The sequence below is a fragment of the Megalops cyprinoides genome, chromosome 13 (assembly GCF_013368585.1).
Source record: "Megalops cyprinoides isolate fMegCyp1 chromosome 13, fMegCyp1.pri, whole genome shotgun sequence".
NCBI classification, from domain to species: Eukaryota; Metazoa; Chordata; class Actinopteri; order Elopiformes; family Megalopidae; genus Megalops; species Megalops cyprinoides.
In genome coordinates this window covers 33,814,465-33,834,672 of record NC_050595.1, presented here as the reverse complement: position 1 = coordinate 33,834,672, position 20,208 = coordinate 33,814,465, and the positions used below count along the sequence as shown (strand labels likewise).

General features: G+C 40.9%; 1 protein-coding gene across 1 annotated transcript in view; it reads left to right on the top strand.

Moving 5' to 3' along the window:
• LOC118788165 (transcription initiation factor TFIID subunit 4-like) overlaps positions 1-20,208 on the top strand; it is a 91,244-nt gene that overhangs the window by 37,345 nt on the left and 33,691 nt on the right. The window contains exons 9-12 of the mRNA XM_036544059.1: positions 489-658; positions 8,433-8,563; positions 15,305-15,430; positions 16,812-16,868. Coding sequence (XP_036399952.1) covers positions 489-658; positions 8,433-8,563; positions 15,305-15,430; positions 16,812-16,868 — 484 coding nt within the window. The remainder of the gene's footprint in view (positions 1-488; positions 659-8,432; positions 8,564-15,304; positions 15,431-16,811; positions 16,869-20,208) is intronic.

Genomic DNA, 20,208 nt, shown 5'->3' with positions numbered 1-20,208 from the left:
CTTCATTGAATGACAAGAGGTAATCAATAATACATGAGAAAACTAAATCTCATGAAATGTGAATCATTCAGTCATTTAAGAAAAATTCCCAAAATGCAGGGAAATGAGCTACAGAAATTTAAATATGGCAGCAGGTATGACTGACGCCAGGAGGTGCCTGATTGCCTCAGTGGCACTTGATCAGAGCTCAGTGGCTGACTGACTAAGTGCCATAGATTGGTAGGTTTTGGTCATTGAGCAGTGCTACTCCTCCCCTCAGTGTTACCTCTCCTCTAGTAGACAGGAGGCTTGCGGTGTGAGGAGGAATGCTTGGGCATGCTTGGTTTCTATGCTTCTCTCATGGGTGCAGGAGGCATAGTGGGCAGTTAAGATAGGTGCAGCCAGTTGGTGATTCTAGTTGGGGTAAAATTTCTTTATTTTTTTTAAATTAACTACTTCGGCATTCTCTAAGCGCACTGAAGTTCCCTTGCTTTATGTCTCTGACTTAGGGATGATGATGATATTAATGACGTGGCGTCCATGGCTGGGGTGAATCTGAATGAGGAGAGTGCTCGCATCCTGGCCACCAACTCTGACCTTGTGGGCACGCAGATCCGCTCCTGCAGGGATGAGGCCTTCCTGCCAACGGGCGTACTCCACAAACGCATCCTGGAAACAGGTACATGTGCATGCACAGTGCTCCATAAACACATCCACAATACCTTTGCGATGTCTTTATTTTATGTTAAGATTATACAGTAGAGTTAAATTGCTGGCTACAAGAAGGACTTAGCTCTCAAAAGAAATGGTAAAGATCTCTATCTTAGGTAACTTAACTTACCTCTTTGGATATAGATCAGTTATGGATCAGTTACAATATTTATGTTTGCAGTGTGCAGTGATATTAAAATGATGTATAAACATTCCACTTATCTGTGGTATACTAGTGAATATTGTCACAACTGGAATGCAAACTGACCAATAGGAACAATTTATCAGAACTAGTGTCTGACCGATAAATCGGCATGTTCACAGTAAATTGATAATTATCATGTGAAATACATTACTTAAATAATAATACTTAAATAATAATAAATAACCCCCATCACTTCTCCTCTTAGTCTAAATAAGCCTGACAACGTTCATGTCAGCCATGTCTGGTTTTGCTGCAGTAACATGAAAGCCAGTACCATCAGTCAAACATCAAAATTACGTTTAACGTTACGCTAGTTGAAAGGTGTAGGCTAAGCTGTTGACAAACTTGATTGTAAGTTTATTTATGAAACAGTTTGGCAGTTCTACCGAGTAAACAAACAACGGTCCTATCATTTCTCCCTCATCACTTCTAAAAATTCTCTGGCAACATCACACAGCAGCTTATAACACTGTCCATTGCTAAATTAGGTTACCCACAATGCCATGTATATCAGTGGAAGACCGCTAATGTTAATGAGTGGTTAACCTATAGCGTTTAACTTATTCTGCCTAAATGAAGCAATGGTAATCTGTGACTTGCATGTCTGTAGTTACAGTTGGTGCACTGGAAATTATTAACCCTTTCGCGTTTACGGTCACACTGGTGTGATTAGCCGTTTAGCGCGTATGCTAAAACTGGTGCAATTAGAACGCTAGATTGGAGAAATTCCAGCTAATTTTAGCATTGCAGAAACAGCGATTTAACTAAATAACTAAACTATGAGAAGCTTAATAACGCTAATGGAAACATAACAAACCATGTAATGTAATAAGAACATAAGAATATATTATGACGAGAACAGACCATTCAGCCCAAATAAGCTCTGCATTTCAGTTGAAGAGTATCCAAAACTGCATCAAGTCTGGATTGAACACAGCAAGGGTTTCTGCGTCAACTACAAGACCTGGCAACCTATTCCATGTATTGATAACTCTTTGTGTAAAATAATATCTCCTTATATCAGTGTGGAACTTACTCTTAACTAGTTTCCATTTATGTTCTCTTGTTCTACAGACTGAACTCATCCTAAAAAATGTATTGTAGTTAACCTTATTGAGTCATTTAAATTCAAAAACCTCTATTAAATCACCCCTAAGCCTCCTCTTGCTAAGTCTAAAATGGTTAAGTAACTTGAGTCTTTCCTCGTAGCTTTTATATTTCATGCCAGGAACTAATTTAGTTGCCCTTCTTTGAACTTTTTCAAGAACCTCAATATCTTTCTTATAGTGCGCGGTGCCCAGAATTGCACACAGTATTCCAAGTGAGGTCTGACTAAAGCATTGTATAATTTCAATATAACCTCCTTAGATTTAAACTCAATACTTTTGGCTATATATCCCAGCACACTGCCTTGATCCTCTTAAGCTCGGGTCAACTATTACTCCCAAATCTTTTTCAAATTGAGCACATTTTAGTTTTTTTCCCCCTATGAAGTAGTCTTGTCTAAAGTTCTTATTTCCCACATGCAAGACTTTATATTTATCTAAATTGAATGTCATCTGCCAGGTATCTTGGATGCCGTTTAGATCTTCCTGCATTACCTTAGTTACTTCTATACTGTTGGCTAGACCCCCTAGTTTTGTATCATCTGCAAATTTTACTATTTTACTAATAACCTCTGCATCAAGATCATTTATGTATATAAGGAATAGCAAAGGCCCCAACACCGATCCCTGCGGGACTCCACTTCATACAGGACCCTGCTCTGATACCATACCTCCCACAGTTACAGTCTGCGTTCTATTAGACAACCAACTTCGAACCCACTCAGTGATAGCTCCTGTAATTCCTGCAGATTTCATTTTCAGTATGAGCCTCTCATGCGGTACTTTGTCAAATGCCTTTTGAAAGTCCAAATACATAATATCATAAGCTTGGTTTGAGTCCAAACATTCTTCCTCAAAGAAGTCTAGGAGGTTTGTTAAGCATGACCTCCCTCTGCGAAAACCATGTTATTAGTAATTTATGTGTGATACAAGTTAAGATGACAGGCCTATAATTTCCAGGATCAGTCCGGTCTTCTTGCTTGTAGATAGGTACTACACTAACATGTTCCAGTCATCATCTGGTATTTCTCCAGTTTTAAGGGATTGTTTAAAAATAACTCTTGTACTGGTTTACAAGAGGCTTGTAAACCACTTCTACTAGTTCCCTGAAAACTCTGGGATATATTCCAAAAGGGCCTGCTGCCTTATTTGTTTTAAGGTTTTGAGGTTTATCTAGTACTTCTGCATCATTTAAATCAATTTCCTCCAAAAGTCTGTGAGAACTGACTGCACCTGAAGGCACACTTCACTGGTGAAACTCCACAAAGTAACTGTTTAGTGTATCAGCAATGGCTTTGTTATCATAAACCAAAACTTCATACTTATTTTTTATACCTCTTGTTTCATCCTTAACTATCCTTTTTCGACTGTAATATCGAAAAAAAAGCATTTAGAGTTGCTCTTTGCATATAGTGCTATCTGTCTTTCAAAACACCTTTTAGGTTCCCTTATTTTTTTCTTAACTTGAGCTCGCATATCACTGTATTCAATCTTATTTCTCTCTGAGCTCTCCAACTTGTATTCTCTAAATAATTTCCTTTTTGTTTCAAACTGTCCCGTAAGGACTTATTCATTCATGCTTCTTTTTCAGCTTCCCTTTTTTCACTTGCGGAGTGAATTTACGTTGTACATCCAGAATAGTCGTTTTAAATATACACCACATTTCTTTCACAGTTTTACCATCTAGAAGAGGGACCCAGTTTATATTCCTTGTATATTCATGCATCCTAATAAAGTCAGCTCGTCTAAATTTGAAACCTCTAGCATTGGAGAATGCAGACTTAACTTGCCAAAAAACTTCAAATGTAATTGCACTATGGTCACTTGTTCAGAGTGGTTCCCCTACCTCAGTGCTGCCGATTCTATCAGGATTATTACACAGAACAAGGTTTAGAATTGTGTTCTCTCTCGTAGGTTGAGTAACAGACTGTATCAAAAAACAGTAATTTACAACATCCAAAAACTCTTCCTCACATTTACCTTGACCTGACACAGCTTCTCAATTAATTGAAGGGTAATTGAAGTCCCCCATTACTGTTGTCTCACCCTCCTGACATGCTAGTTTAATATTATCAAATAGCATACTGTTGACACTGCTGTCTGAGGCTGGTGGCATATAACATACTCCAACATTCAGACCCTTTTCATTTTCTCCCAATATTTTAAACCATATGTCTTCACTAACACCAAGGGGCTCCATTCCTGGAATTTCCTGAATATTAAAATTATCCTTTACATAGAGAGCTATGCCTCCTCCTCTTCTATTGGTAGCAGCTTGTATCCCTCTACTTTATACTCATCCCCATCCCCTGCACTAAGCCACGTCTCTGTGATCCCAACAACATCATAATTACTATTACTCATAACAGTTTCTAGATCCAAAATTTTATTTTTTATACTTCTAGCATTTAAACAGAGGAATTTCATGTGTGCACTTCCTGTCCTTCCCCCCCTACCCCCTGCTGCTCAAAACCACCTCTATTACAGTGCTGCTCTGACTGATTTACAAGCATCGTTTCCTCACTACTAATAAAATATTTAGCTATGGTGTGTTCTATTCCGGCAGTCTGTCTATCCCTACCCATCTCACTGTATAACCTCCCTGCCCCCCCAAGCCCTAGTTTAAATAACCCTCTGCTACCCTAAGCATACGCTGGCCCAGTGCAGCTGTACTCCTCCGGTTCAGGTGTAATCCATCCCGCTTGTACAGGTCACCCCTGTTCCAAAAGGAGTCCCAATGCCCCATAAACCTGTACCCCTCTTTCCTACACCAGGTTTGTAGCCACATGTTAAACCTCCATATAAAGGCTTGCTTCCCTTTGCTTGCACATGGTACCGGTAGAATTCCAGAGAAGACTACCGTGGAGGTTCTGCTCCTCATCTTCCCTGCTAGCTCAGTAAATTTTTCTTGCAGAACCCCGAACCTACCCCTTCCTATGTCATTGGTTCCAACATGGACCATGACCACTGGATCCTCCCCTGCTCTGCCCAGGAGCTTGTCCACACGCTCCAGGAGGTCTCCAACCTGGGCACCAGGCAGGCAACAGACCATGCGAGACTCCTTGTCGCGCGAACACACTATGCTATCTACCCCTCTAATTATTGAGTCCCCCACTATCACTAACTCCCTTTTCTTGGAGGATGAGGCCACCGGGTGCCCTGGGGCTCATCAGTCCTCCCACTCTCAGGGTCGTGGGCCAACTCGTCCTGCAGTGGCATGAAACGGTTGGTCACTGCAATCTCTGGAGATGCCGCCCCTCTCGGATTTGTGCACCTGTACTGCACCTTACTGTAACCCAGCTCTCCCGCCCTGTCTGGTCTGTATCTTCCCCCCTACCCGGCTTTGGTGAGCGCATCTCCCTATAGGGCGTATTAATCAGTTCCTGGAACTCTAACAATTCAGGATTATTGTGGAGTCTAGCTAGTTGGGCCTCGAGATTAAGAATCTTGTTCTCCAAGTGCTCAACGATTCGGCAATGGATGAACTCATCCTGGAGGTCTCCCTCCAGAAATCCGATCATCTGGCAACTCTTGCACAGTTTTGGCCACATTTTTCTCCCCTAACTAAACACACTTTTCCTAAATAAAGATTTACTGCTGAGACAGAATTGCCAGCTAAAAAGTGCTAGAAGCACCGAGGTGGCCCAGAACAGCCAAAGGCAGAAGTCAAGCACAAGAAATACCACTTAGCCTAGATACAATAAAACTACACTTACAGTTCAGCAGACGCGCTAACACAACAGCTAAACTACCTGACTAGCTAGCTAAAGTATGCTACTTAAATATTTAAAGATTTGCTCCTGAGAGGATGAAAAACCACAAAAAAACCTTGCGTCAGCTAGAATGTGCCTCATTAACTACGTTTGCTAACGAGCTAGGTCGTTGGCCAACACTTCGACAGAGGAAAAAAGTGGAAAATTCCCTCTCTGTCCCCTAATGGCAACAAAAGATTCATCTTCAGGAGCAGATCAGACCTGCCCTTATTTAATAGCTAGGTAAATAGCACCAATTTTTATTTTTATCCTATTGAATGTAATAGCACAGAGACCACTCCACAAACACAGCACAAACACAGCAGGAACTCGTCCAAGCTAGAGCCACGCGCTACATAGCATAAAAAATAAGTTACTTGTGAAAGGGTTAAACCAGAGGGGACACATAAATAAACGTGAGCTGAACAAATATCTAACATGGCTTGGTAACCAAACAAAGTTATCTAGCTTCTCTTTCAAACGTGTAGTGTTAAATCCCAAAGTCGCAAGTTCTCCTTGCAAACAGTCATGTAGATGCATTCAACAGCAGCGTTTACTCGAGGTCACTGTATCAGTTTACTGCATAGTTTAAGATGGCATGATATTTTTATGAACTTTTTTGTATTTTTATATGTTTGACTCTTATTTATCAAAACTTTAAGATATTTTGTTGTACTTTTGTTCAAAGTACTATTTATGACATTAAAACAAGTTTATTTTTAAACTGTATTATGTCGTGTTATCTTGGTGAGGACACTTAAATAACTACACATAACAAATGTTAGGGAAAATCTTTGTTTATGTTATGTGTTTCTGGAAAAAATTAATATCGTCCGATATATCATTATCGGATTTTTAAATACTCAAATATCGAAATTGGTATCTGCCTTAAAAATCCTATATCGGTTGGGCTCTAATAAGAACTGTTTTGTAAAGTACGTTTTGGCATGGCACTGCTGGGGAGTAATGGACAGAACGGATAAACAAGTAAAATTTCCACTAATATACATGTTACATTCTAACAAGTTACATGATATGATTTGGCCATATATATGTTCTCAGAGCTACTAAAAAATTTTTGATTTTGCAAAAATTTGACATTACAGTATTTCATATCATGACTATTTTTACACATGGAGCTGAATTGAATAAAAGGGAATTAGCGTGGAGTGGTGTTTTTAGAATGTCTCTCTCCTGAAATTGCCAGGGTTTTTCTATAATTCATTCCCCCTTTTGTACTGGGTGTAGTATACTCTGCATACCAATGAGGCTGAAGGTTATGTGCTATTATATGGTGCTTTGTTGTGATTGTTATCCTGTCACTTTGAGGAAGAAAGTGTTAAAAATGTAAATCTTTCTCTAGGGCTCCCTGCTGAGTGTATCAGCTTTGAATGCTGGGTGGGCAGAGTGCCCCCTGCCGATAAGCAGTGCCTCCCGCACGTCAGCCATAGACCCTCTGCTGATGGGAAATGAGGGGAGGTTCCCTGGGTCTGCCAGCTCCTTTGATCTGGTCACAGCCACCCTCTTGCAGACCTGATTCATATGTGGTCTCCTTCCCTTGGCTCCACTCTCAGCTGTCCCCCTCTGCTGGCTGTGTTAGACAGAATGGGCAGGGCTGAGAGCCGTGTGTGCGGTCAGGGCAGAGGAATCCAGGAGGTGTGGTATCTCCAGCTCAAGTTCCTCTTCCATTTCTCCACCCACGAGCTACGGACTTGAACCCGCATTTTCCCTCCAGCAAGGCTGCTACAGGACAAGGCTAATCCCCCCGTCTCAGGACACAAGCAGCTCCCACTCCGAGAGGGGAGAGGAGAGGCTTATTCCTGTCATCCTTTGCTGTCCCTCAGCCTTGTGTACACCTTTTTGCCTTATAACACTGCAAACTCCTGCATGGCCCTACAGAATACACACAGCTGGAACTCTCTAGCACTCCCCTGAAAAGTAAATGGATACCATATTCATTTCTTTGGAGAACATTTTTCACAGTTCCTGCACACGCATGCAATCCTGTTTGGTTTCTCACAACAAATTGTAGACTTTTTTTCCCAGAGGTGGGATGGTAGCTTCATGTGTATGTGAGGTGATGTCAAGAGCATGAAAAAAGTAAAGTGGTCCGTCTTTCCTGTTGCTTTTAGGGATGCATTCCTGTTATTTGCACAATAATGCCATTTTTGAAGGGCTGCTTTTGTTTTTGTGTTTGTTTTAATAACATAATATCCAGATTAATACCTTTTTGTGTTATGACACTAATTTTCTGGTATATAGGTTATTTCATCCTACCCTGTGAAGCTGTTAATAATAAGAGACAGGATATATGCCGAGAATACTGATATAAATAATGGGTGTGATTACTTAATATGCTGCCAAAGAGTGAATTATGTTAATGCAAAATTAAAAAAGAAGGAATAACAGAACCTAACCTTACCTAATTTTGCTGTGTATTGTAACTTCAGAAACCTATGCATTGCCCTAAGGGAACTTAATTATCCTTTAGTGAGTTGGCCAGCATGGTTTACACATGAAAGGAAGCAAATGGGGTCTTAATTCCTTTTATTCTTTTTAAAAAAGGTCTTAACACTCTCTACACAAATTAAAGCTGCCAAATGCTGTGACCCACCTGCTTCAATTGGTGGAATGTAGCCAGTCTCAAAAGCAGTTCTCTGTCTGTCTTTTTTTTTACAGCAAAGAAGTTTGGCGTCACCGAGGTCCCGATGGAAGCTGTCAACTTGATCTCCCACGCAACGCAAACAAGGTTACGAACAGTGCTCGAGAAAGTGTCCACAATCGCACAGCACAGAATGGAAACGTGTAAAGTAAGTGCAGGGGTGTGCCACTACGCACTCGGGGAAAAGAGGGACTGACTGGGCTCTTTCCCAAAGCCACCCAGAGCTTTGAGAAACCTGGAAGATCTGAGAACAACCCAAGATAAAGAGTCATCATATCATCCCATATTTGGCTGTAATGGCTAGGTCATGATTGCCATTGTACTTGATTATAATAGCAACTATCATCTGTCTTTCTGCAGCTTTACAGTTCGGTTTTTTAGCTAGGACTAGGGCTGCTACGTTACAGAGAAATACAAAACCATAATAATGAGCCTTTAAAATATAAATTTTACAAGCGCACACACAAAGAGAGCCACCTGTTAATGACAATGCTAACGGCAAAAGCGGTAATGATTCTGAATGTGTCAGAACAACCAGCAAGGAGACTGAACATTTTGTTAATTATTTCAACACAGTATAACGTAATACAACTTATGAACTTGTAACACCAACACAATAACTTATAAAACAAATGATAAATAAACGTGAAACAGAACATGAAGTTAAACATGCAGTAAGCAAGGTAATTTAGCTTTCCCACTCACCACGAACACTTGGATAAACCTAATAGCGCATATGACAGTATATTTATTTAGCTGCATGGCCTTAAGTTTGCAATTCGTTAATGTTCATTAGGCCATTAGTTATTTAGCATAATGGAATAACCCTTTCGCGTGTACGGTCACACCGGTGTGATTAGCCGTTTAGCGTGTATGCTAAAACCGGTACAATCAGAACACTAGATTCTAGATGGAAAACACTAGATGGAAAAATTCTTGCTAATTTTAGCTTTGAGGAAACAGTGATTTAATGTTAAAAATATAACAAATGCTAACTGTAAACTATGAGAAGCTTAATAACGCTAATGAAAACATAACGCAGCACGCTACATTGCATAAAAATAAGTTACGTGCGAAAGGGATAATAACGTTAGGCTACTTAGGGGAGAGCCAGGACAAAAGTAACACTTTTCAAATAAACGTCACTTTAAAAGATAACGTTACAGACAGAAACTAATTTGCATTGTGATCAACAACTCACGTGTGTGTTCTGTCAATACCAAACAATGTTGTACAAATGTGGAACGACTTCGGTATAATAATATAATAAGTATAGTTGTTATTGTAGAGGGACAAAAGAAACAACTGTTACAATCATCCCGACAATGGCTCCTGACAGTTAAGCCTGACTTGCTTCGAAACTGAGAAATTCTGACATGGCAAACTTCAGGATGTGTTAAAGTACTAATTATTCTGTCAAATGATCATGACTATGACACATGAAACAATAGACACAACTTGTCATTCAAAAAAAAAAAACAAAATTACCGTTTCAGTGAATTTACTTTCTGTGATTTTTCGGGGTTCTGGTAAGTGTTGCATGCTGTACATGCTGACGCAGTCAGGCATATCAGACTTGTATGGACTCGGAGAAAATCACCGTGTTACGTTCGTCCCTGCTCTCCCCTACATGTTTCAGATGATAAGACATGTTTGAGGTCGACGAATGATAGGCGAATCTTTGCATGTCACCTTCTTAGGGTCATCCTTTACACACTCAAAATGATCCCACACTTTGGATTTCCTGCCCACATAGTTAACTTTTTTTTATTTTTTCATTTTTTCCATTTTCTCCCCAATTTGGAATTGCCAATTCCCCAAATTTTGGAATGCCCAGTTTGGCATTGATGTTCGGTCCCATTGCACAACCCCCACTGCCAATCCAGGAGAGCATGGACAAGCACGTGCCCTCCTCCGAGACATGTGATGTCAGCTGCTGCTTTTTTTTTTTTTATAGCAAGAATCTCAGTAAAAAATAATACTCATTTGTGCTGTCTATTACTCAGAAGGGAGAGAAGTAAGTCTATCAAAATAATTTAACAAGGGGTCTCAGGTTTTGTAAAACTTTTTGGCAGTGGATCCCTTTAGAAAGTATTTGATTTTTTCCAGCTTCAAAAACATCATAATATCTGAAAGCCATACAGAGGCTTTAAGAGGAGCTGTGGATTTCCATTCCATAAGTATTCTCCTGCGGGCTATGAGAGTCGCAAAGGCTATGACGCTCTCTTTCCTGCTGGGCATTACCATATCTTCTCCTAGTACCCCAAATATCGCTGTTGCAGGGTTGGGTTGCAAGTGTAAGCCAAAGGCCTCATTTAATATGTCAAATATTGATGCCCAAAACTGTTTTAACTTGGGACATGCCCAAAACATGTGGGTTAAGTCTCCCTGGGCCATCCTACAGCGATCACAAATATCATCAACATCAGTATATATGTGGGCCAGTTTCACCTTACTATAGTGCATACGATGTAGCACTTTGAACTGAATCAAGCTTAAGCGTGCACAAGAAGAGGTTCCGTTCACCCAACTCTGTGCTCTATCCCAAGTAGCCTCAGATATGTCAGTGCCAAATTCCTCTTCCCATTTGGTTTTAATGCTATTCATCGTCATTTCCTGAGATGACATGATAGACTTGTATATAAAGGAAATCTGCCCCCTAAAGGCCAGGGGTGTGTGAAGTATGTCATCTATAACTGATCTTTCAGGCATTTGTGGGAATGAAGGAATTAGAGTTTGAATAAAATGACGAATTTGAAGGTATCGGAAAAAATTAGATTTAGAGATAGAGAACGTATTGGAAAAATCAGTGAAGTTAGGAAAGATTTTATTCATAAAAAAATCTTTACATGTTCTAAGGCCATGTTGATGCCATTGTCTGAAAGAATCATCCAATTTTGCAGGGGGGAATAGATGATTATCACAGATTGGGCTATGTATGGACAAATCAGATAATTTAAATGTTTGCCTAAACTGTATCCATATCTTTAATGTAGAAGTCACTACAGGGCTGGAAGAAAAGGTGGCAGGAGAGAGGGGGAGTTTTGAGGTAATTAGAGCAGCAAGTGATGTCTGTTTACAACTCTTTCCCTCTGCACTACACCAGTCAGTTCCAGTCTGGAACCAATAGACAATTTTCTGTAGGTTTGCTGCCCAATAGTAGCACATAAAGTTTGGAAGTGCCAGACCACCTTCCTGTCTGGGTCTTTCCAGGAATGCCCTATGTAGTCTAGGAGTTTTGCCCCCCCATAAAAAATGTGAAATTCGCTGATTTATTGAGCGGAAAAATGACTTGGGGAGAAAAATTGGTAAATTTTGAAATAGATACAAAAATCTAGGAAGCACATTCATCTTAATGCAATTAACTCTCCCTGCAAGTGTTAGATATAAAGTGTTCCAGCGTTGGAGATCAAGCTTCAATTTCTCAAATATGGGAGAGAAGTTAGCCTCAAATAGTTTAGAGAAAGAAGGGGTAACATTTATACCTAAGTACTTAAATCCTGTCTTGGACATACAAAAGGGCAAGTCTGCCTCTTGGATCTTTGATGCTTGGTCATTTACAGGAAAGCATATGCTTTTTGAATAATTTATTTTATATCCAGAGAAGCTACTAAAGTTATTTAGAATATTCAAAATGATTGGTGTGCATGCCAGTGGATCAGTTATGTAAATTAAAAGATCATCGGCGTACAAAGAAATCTTGTATTCTATCCCCATTCTGTGTATCCCATCTATGGATTGTGTAGTTCTGAGCTTTATTGCCAAAGGTTCTATTGCAATAATGAATAACAAAGGGCTTAAAGGGCAGTCTTGACGTGTTCCTCTAGATAAAGGAAAGTATTTTGAGCGCACTGTATTAGTGATTACTGCCGCTTTTGGAGAGGAGTACAATAATTTAATCCATGAAATGAATTTTGGACCAAATCCAAACCTATGTAATACAGAAAACAAATATCGCCATTCAACTCTATCAAACGCCTTCTCTGCATCCAGGGACACCACCACTTCTGGGGTGCCCCCAGATGCAGGAGAATACATAACACTTAAGAGTTTGCGAATATTGACGAATGAGTGACGGCCTCTGACAAAGCCTGTCTGGTCTACTGATATTATATCAGAGATTACACTATTGATCCTGGCAGCTAAAACTTTTGACAGTATCTTTACGTCTGCATTCAGTAAAGATATAGGCCTGTATGAGCCACAATCTGATGCATCTTTGCCCGGCTTCAACAAAACTGTTATTAGAGCCTCTGTGAGGCTCTGTGGTAAACATGACTGTTCAAAAGAGTGATTAAACATGTTAAGCATTAAAGGTGTCAGTTGTGAAATAAATTTCTTATAAAACTCGACTGGAAAGCCATCAGGCCCGGGAGTCTTTCCAGTTTGCATATCCTTTATTGCACTCTGTATTTCCTGCGCTTCTAGAGGTTTTTCCAAATTTTCCTTATCATGTTCTGTCACTAATGGGATGTCAATATTTGCTAGAAACTCTGTCATATGAGAGGTATCTTGAGGAAATTCTGATGAGTATAGTTTTAAATAATAATCTCTAAATGTGTCGTTAATTTCTTGTGGGTTTATTGTCGGTTCCTGCTGAGTTTTTCTAATGGTTGGAATAAGTTTGGATGCAGCCTTGCACTTTATCTGGTGGGCCAGGAGGCGACCTGCCTTCTCCCCATTTTCATAAAAGAATGCACGTGACCTCAACAGGTTTTGTTCTGTCTTCTCTGTAGAAAAAAGCTCATATTGCGCTTTCAAGTTCAATTTCTGTTTATATAATTCAGGAGTTGGTGTCATAGAGTACTGTTGATCAATTTTCAAAATATTGTCAATTAGTGCTTCCTGTGTCTGTTTTCTCTGTTTATTTCTTGATGCCATAAATGATATTACTTGTCCTCTAAGAACAGCCTTTAAGGTCTCCCATAATAATGATGGGGATACTGAATCTGTCTGATTGGTTAAAAGAAAGTCATCTATTGCTTTTGATATGTATTGACAAAAAGTTTCATCTGAAAGTAATATTGTATTCAGTTTCCATGTTGGCTTTGTAGAATAATTGAGTGCAAAATTAACTTCAAGAGTGAGAGGTGCATGGTCTGATTCAACTATAGCAGAGTAGTCTACAGTTTTTACAGCGGGGAGAAGGCGTTTGTCTATGAAAAAATAATCTATTCTGGAATAGGTCTGATGCACATGTGAAAAACAAGAAAATTCTTTTTTACTAGGATTGAGAAATCTCCATGGGTCGGCACAGCCTAATTGATACATTATAGTAGACAGTTCCCTGGACATTTTAGATGTTTGTACAGTTTTGGGGTTAGAACGGTCCAGAGTAGCATCTATAAAACAGTTCATATCCCCGCCAAACACTAAAAGATGTGTATTTAAGTTAGGTAGCAGTGTCAAGATCTTTTGGAAAAATTCTGGATCATCCCAGTTGGGGGCATACACATTAACTAATACCACGGGGTGTGGAAAAGATGACCTGCTACTATGATGTAGCGCCCCTGGGGGTCAGAAATGATTTCTGAAGTAGTAAATAAAACTTTCTTGTGGATCAGTATAGCTGTTCCTCTCGCCCTACAACTAAAATTTGAATGGTACACCTGTCCAACCCAGGTTTTTCTTAACAAACTATGGTCTTGAGAACGCAGGTGAGTTTCTTGTAAAAATGCTGTCTCTGTATTCAGTCTTTTCAGATGACTAAAAACTCTAGCTCTCTTTACAGGCCCATTCATACCTCTAACATTCCAGCTAATGAAACGTACTGCAGACCCTCCTAATCCTGTTTTACTTCCCATTAGCCTATGTTCTGGTGGCTAGGCCTATATGAGCAATACAGACAGCAAAATTTGCAATATTCTTGTGGATGTTAGTACTGAGACAAACTTTGGTGAAAAAAGAAACATAGAAACATAAAAACAATAGCAATAATAAAACTCTTGGCATTTTCCCATTATCCCTATTATAGAACAGAAAAAACACTAGGTTCACCCTCAGAACATGAATGAACCGCAGCCCCGTAATGCTTAAACTTCCAATAGTCCTTCTTCACGTTTTACTGTCAGCTGCTGCTTTTACGCTGTGGTCCACAAGCTAAGCTAGCACAGAGATGAGTCGGAGGAAGACATTTCATATGCAGCTTTAGCACGTGGACTACAGGCGCCCGATCGACCAGCAGGGGTCGCTGTTGCTAATGGGACCGAAGCCCCTGCCAATGTACCCACCCCTATCCCCAGCAGAACAAAGCCAATGTGTTCCGCCTGTGAGCTCCCGGTCACTGTCGGCTAGTGACACGGTCGGGATCAAACCCGGGCCATGTCTAATAACTTTTTAACGACAAGGTGCAGCTCGCAAATGGAGTTTGAGGGGTTTTTTTTTTCTGCGACTAACCAATCACTGAAAACTTGGTCGACTAAGACTCTTCTAATCGACTAACATTTGGTCGACTATTAGGGGGCAGCCCTAGCTAGGAGAGTTGGACAGGAGGTGTAACAGAAAAGTTTTCTCAGAACTTCAGTTTCTAAGTCACTCCTGAGGATGAAACATAACTTTTTTAAAAGAGGCTTTCTCTTCAGGAAAGCAGCACAGCCATCGTTTAACTTAGTTTCTTCAGACTGGTAGAGGCTCAGATGTGTATCTGTGTGGCCCGCTGCTTGGGAAGGGAGAAGGCAATAGGGAGAGCTGGAACAGCAGCCTGGAATGCGTGTCCAGAAATAAACAATGAGTGTATTGACTGTGGATGACCTACAAAATCCATAAAACAAAACAAACATGCCTGACTCTAAACTTGGTTAGGGGGTTGATGCAGGCCAATCAAAAGCCAATCGTACAATGTTGTTGAGCTTGAGGCAAGACTGACGGGTGGTGTGTTTTCTTTTTTCAGGATGACGAATGGTATGAGCAGTCTACAGATGTGCGGTCACAACTCAAGTTCTTTGAGCAGCTGGAGAGGATGGAGAAGCAGAGGAAGGACGAGCAGGAGAGAGAGATCCTGCTGAAAGCGGCGAAAGTACATCTGAGCATGGCCCCCCATTCCCTCCCTCACAATCTCCACCACCACCACAAACAACCGACACACTGGCCACATACCTTTACTCAGCGTACTTTGACTTCACACAGAAGAGATCCCTTTGTCACTGCAAACACCATCTCAGAATTTCTCTAGACATGGTTTGAAGGTGCTGATGATAAACTGATATATCTTCTAGATTGAAGACAGTTTGAGTTCATGTTCACGAGGACTCCAAAGAGTCCGTCATTATGATGAATAAGGTCTTTAATTCCACTGATTTAATTTAAAAAAGCTTTCAAGTTCAGTAAATACTTTGACGTAACATTATTTAAAATTTAAACAGATGAAATTCCATTTGCGTTGGACTGGGTGCACCCTCACACCAGATGACGTCTCATCTAATGTTTGTGTATCAGTTGTATGTTCAATAGGCAGGGAAGGCTGAAAAGAGGCTTATGACAGATGAAGTCCAAACCTCATATAAACTTAGTCCATGAACTCAAGCCGTGGACTTCAACTTCCATCATTCCCTCTGAAAAAATTGAACAGAGTTCAGGTCCACATACTTTAACTAGTTGCTAATAAGGTTCTAGAATATTTTGTCACATTCATAGGCATGCTGTACAGTGGGAGCATATTCACAATGTGTAGGCCCATATCTTATCAAATATGCATGGCACATGGTATTAAAAATGGAAAACATGCCATACACTCCTGCCTGTATATATGCACCAGTCTCCTGCACCTCTTTGCACATCCTTTTGTATGTGTTCTGTGAGGGTACATCAGCTTAACCTTGTAAATAAGAACTGATTTATGCAATTCCTTCAAGTCTCTGGGGACACTGGACGAGAGGGCTAATGTATTAGTACCAGCAGAGTTCCCAACCGATACATGAATGGCCTGATAAATTTTAAAGCCAATTAGCAAAGAGAAAGGTTGACAAGTTAATAAGGCAAGCCTTTTGGTCTTGTGCATGACATAATTGTGGAGTGAGGCAGGGAGTGGCTTTTTGCTCTGTTGTCAAGGACAAAAGCCTTTGTCAAGTGCAGCACCATCACAGAGACAGAGCGTGTGCAAAAACCCTAGCCCTCCGCACACCACGTTGCAGGGTTTTAGCGAATGCATACTGTCTGCAGAATTTTTAATAATGTCTTTTGATTAAAATCTCCTTCAGCCAGCTTATTTATGGCAGGATTTGGAGCAGATTTAAATGGTATGGCCCCAAGGCCCGAAATCACACTTCCATGAATTTAAACGTTGTGTCCTTGACACCTTGTATCCTGTTCCCATTTCGTCGACTATTTTTCAGTCACCCACAACATTGAAGAGGCCCTTAAACCAGCTGTTAACCTGTGTTTTTTCTCTAATTGTGCAGAGTCGCTCCAGGCAGGAGGACCCAGAGCAAGCTCGGCTGAAACAGAAAGCCAAGGAGGTAAGCAGTGTGGAGATCATTACACTTGACATTTCAGGGCTACAGTATATTAATTTTTCATGCCTTGCTACATACAGTATGTAGCAGCATGAGGAGCCTGACTTTCAAAGTTTTGGGATTTATTTGTGAGATTTGATGAACCCATCAAGGAAGCGACTTCTGTTGTTCTCAAGACCCCGCTTTTCTTTTTGGAGGGTGGATTCATTTTGCTCAGAGGAGACTATTATTTGTTCCCCATTGAGCTCTTCAAGTGGTAAATTTGGTGTTCCAGTGAAGGCATTACAAGCGCCTATTTCCCCCTTTGTCACAGTACCTAACAACCTATTAGCATTATAAAGGCTATTAGAACTTTTTTATAGCAGCCATGTGGAATATTTAAGTTATAAATATAAAAAATTGTATTGTCAATGTTCTGTACATTGCAAGTTGCTTTTATAGTTAGATCTGGAAAAAAAGTGCAACTCCCCAGTGGCTCATGGATGCAAAACATAGTTTGCTGTGCATTCATGAACAATTTCAAGTGAACTGAAACTAAAACTAAGCAGCGGCTTCAGTCTCACTGCTGTTCTGTAAGTTTATTCATTATTATTATTATGCATTTACTACTTTTTGTTCCTTTTGTATATAATATTATCTTTTCAGTAGCTAGTGATAGTGTCTTATATAACACTTGAGTTCCTCTCTCCTCTGAGTTATAGAGAAAGTATCCCTGCAGATTGTTATGTTCAATACAACAAACTTTATAGTGAAGAAAATATGGAAACCCTGTTTCCTACTTAAATGAGGAGAGTGAAGGTAGAAGGAGTGGAAAAGGAGATTAGTTATGGTTTGTTCTTTAATGATGAGAGTGATTAGAGTGCAATAAAATACTCCTGAGGTGTACACAGGTTCCAATTGGAGGCTTTGGGCCTGATTACTTAAAGATGTCTTGTTCCAGAGCAGCATTTCAGGTTTTGGATTGGACCACTATAATTCATGTGTATGCAAATGTGTAGGTGGGTGTAATGGGTAATAGCCTGTGTGAGGGGTTTGCCTGTGGCGGTGCTATCAGTATGGATCTCCTCTCCATTAAGTGGCCATCCTAGCACAGCCATATTAGCTACTAAGCATCATGTAAACCGTGTGGCTTTTAAACAGCAGAAACAGTGCTGTATTTAATGCTCTGTCTTGCTGTTTAAATGGGAGGGGTTTCAGTGCAAGAGTCAGCATCTCTCAGCCCTGCATCTCTCATCTCCATCTTGCTTAAGGGGGGAGAGCTGTCAGCCTGGGAAGAAATCTGTTTTTAAGACAGTTAAGTCTGTCAGTAACCCGTGCATCTGTGAAAATTTCATCAGGATAATAACTGCTGTGCCTCTCCAAGGCAGCACTTTTATTTGAAAGATGAAATTACAGAGCACTTTATATTAAAATGAATTGAACTCTGGACTGAAATCCAGTTTAAATGCATTTGGTAAGGGAGGGGAACAATGTCAGTGGCAGGAGTTGGTGCATCCAGGGCGCTGGACCTCACTGTGCTAGGGCGGTCTACCAGCCATGCGCCCTTGGTCCTGGAGCCACAGCTGGCAGTCTGTCTGTGCCTCCCTCCTCAAGACCTAACAGTTGCGACCCCCCTGGAGGACTCGGGCCTGCCCCTGCTTGGCGGCACTGCCTGACCTGACTGCGAGGAGCCAGGCTGATACAGCCCCCCCCCCCCCCCCCCCCCCCGTCTATTCCAGAACACACTGCAAAAGTCCAGTGAAAGTCAATTGCCAAAAGAGTAAAAAAAAAGCAAAGGGAGCTGATTTATGGTGTTTGCGTTCCATCCCTCTCCTCTCTTTATCGGGGAGTGGGGAGCCCTGAAATGCCAGCGGAGGCCGCACCTCGTCTCTCAGTTCTTTGGGAACAAAGACTTTTGGCAGGGTGGAAGAAAGGATACATCAGAGCTGGGGATTCATTACCCACAGTGTGGAGTGGCAGTGGACCGTGAGGGACAGGGAACAAAGCTGTCATATCGAGAGCAGCAGCAGCAACCTCCCCTTCCCCCACCCATGCCCACAGTGTGTCTTGGGGTCGCTCTATGAATCGATTTAAGATGTGGCCACAAGAGAAAATGTAACATATCAATGCGGCAAGCATTACTGAAGTCTTTGTGATGGAAGCATGGTTCAGAAACACAGCGGCACTTTAAATACACAGGCAACTCATATGTGATAACTGTAAAGTTGCAGGAATGAGGCCACAGCCAATTGCAGGGCTCATCTGTGTCAGTGGATCTCCTCCTCCTTGTTCTTTAATTGGGAGAAATTACAGGAGTGCTTTAGGTTTCAATAATGCAAGATTTCAGTGGAGTGACTGGAATAAACAGTCTCTTCTTTTGCTTCTTTCATCAAACTCAGTGAAAGGGAAATGAAGAAGAAAAACATGCATCCATTGATTATTACTTTCCATGGCTCTCCAACATACTTAGCACAGAAGTCTGTACATTATTTATTTGAATGTGTCATTGAAATAGCCTGATTAGAGTTTAATTAATAAGAGTGGAGGGGGAGCAGCAGGGTCCTGTAAATGTGATGCATGGAACAAAGGGCACTTTATCAGAGGCATGGTGGAACAGGGATTGGGGAACAGGCATTAGGTCTGACTCTCCTGCCTCCTCGGAAGCACAGCCATTTGGATCAAAACTCCTCCCGCTTGCTTTGCGGCTAGTCCTTGGCTTTGAGGGGCAAATCTGAGGGAGTTACTTTTCTTTGTACACGTGGAAACAAATGATAGTGAATGTAATAACAGGTGATTGTTGAGTGCACAGTGAATACAGGCACTATTACAGCACCTTGTAATTGCACATATGAGGCCCTAAAAGTAAAACACACGGAAACAATGCCTCTCTGGTTCTGCCGACTTGCACAGTTTTGGCGGTGGTGTTTCAGAATGCATGTTTAGAGTGAGAACTATAAGAAAATGTCCTTTATTTCTGCTGCTCTGCTGGTGTAATCAGTCTGTGATTGCTTTTCTGGCATTGCCTGCGTTTCACTTATTTTGCTAAACAACATTTCAGTCCTTGGTGCCACATCCCAGGCAGAAGAGAGGAATGCCAATGTCCTGCTCTCCCTTCAGGCCAGGCGTATAGGTGTCAGGCTTCATTGAAGGCCTAGCATAGTACTTGCTAATAATAGTAATGATAATAGTAATAATGCCACTTGCTGAGAGTGGTGTCCAGTTCATGCGAAACAGAGGTCTGTCCAATGGGAATTTCTCTGCTTTACATTGAAAATAATTCTGCTCAAATATTTCTTCCTCCTATGGCTATTAGGTTTTGTTTTTCACTTTGTTTAGCATGCAAGGATCTTGTTGAAATGTCTTG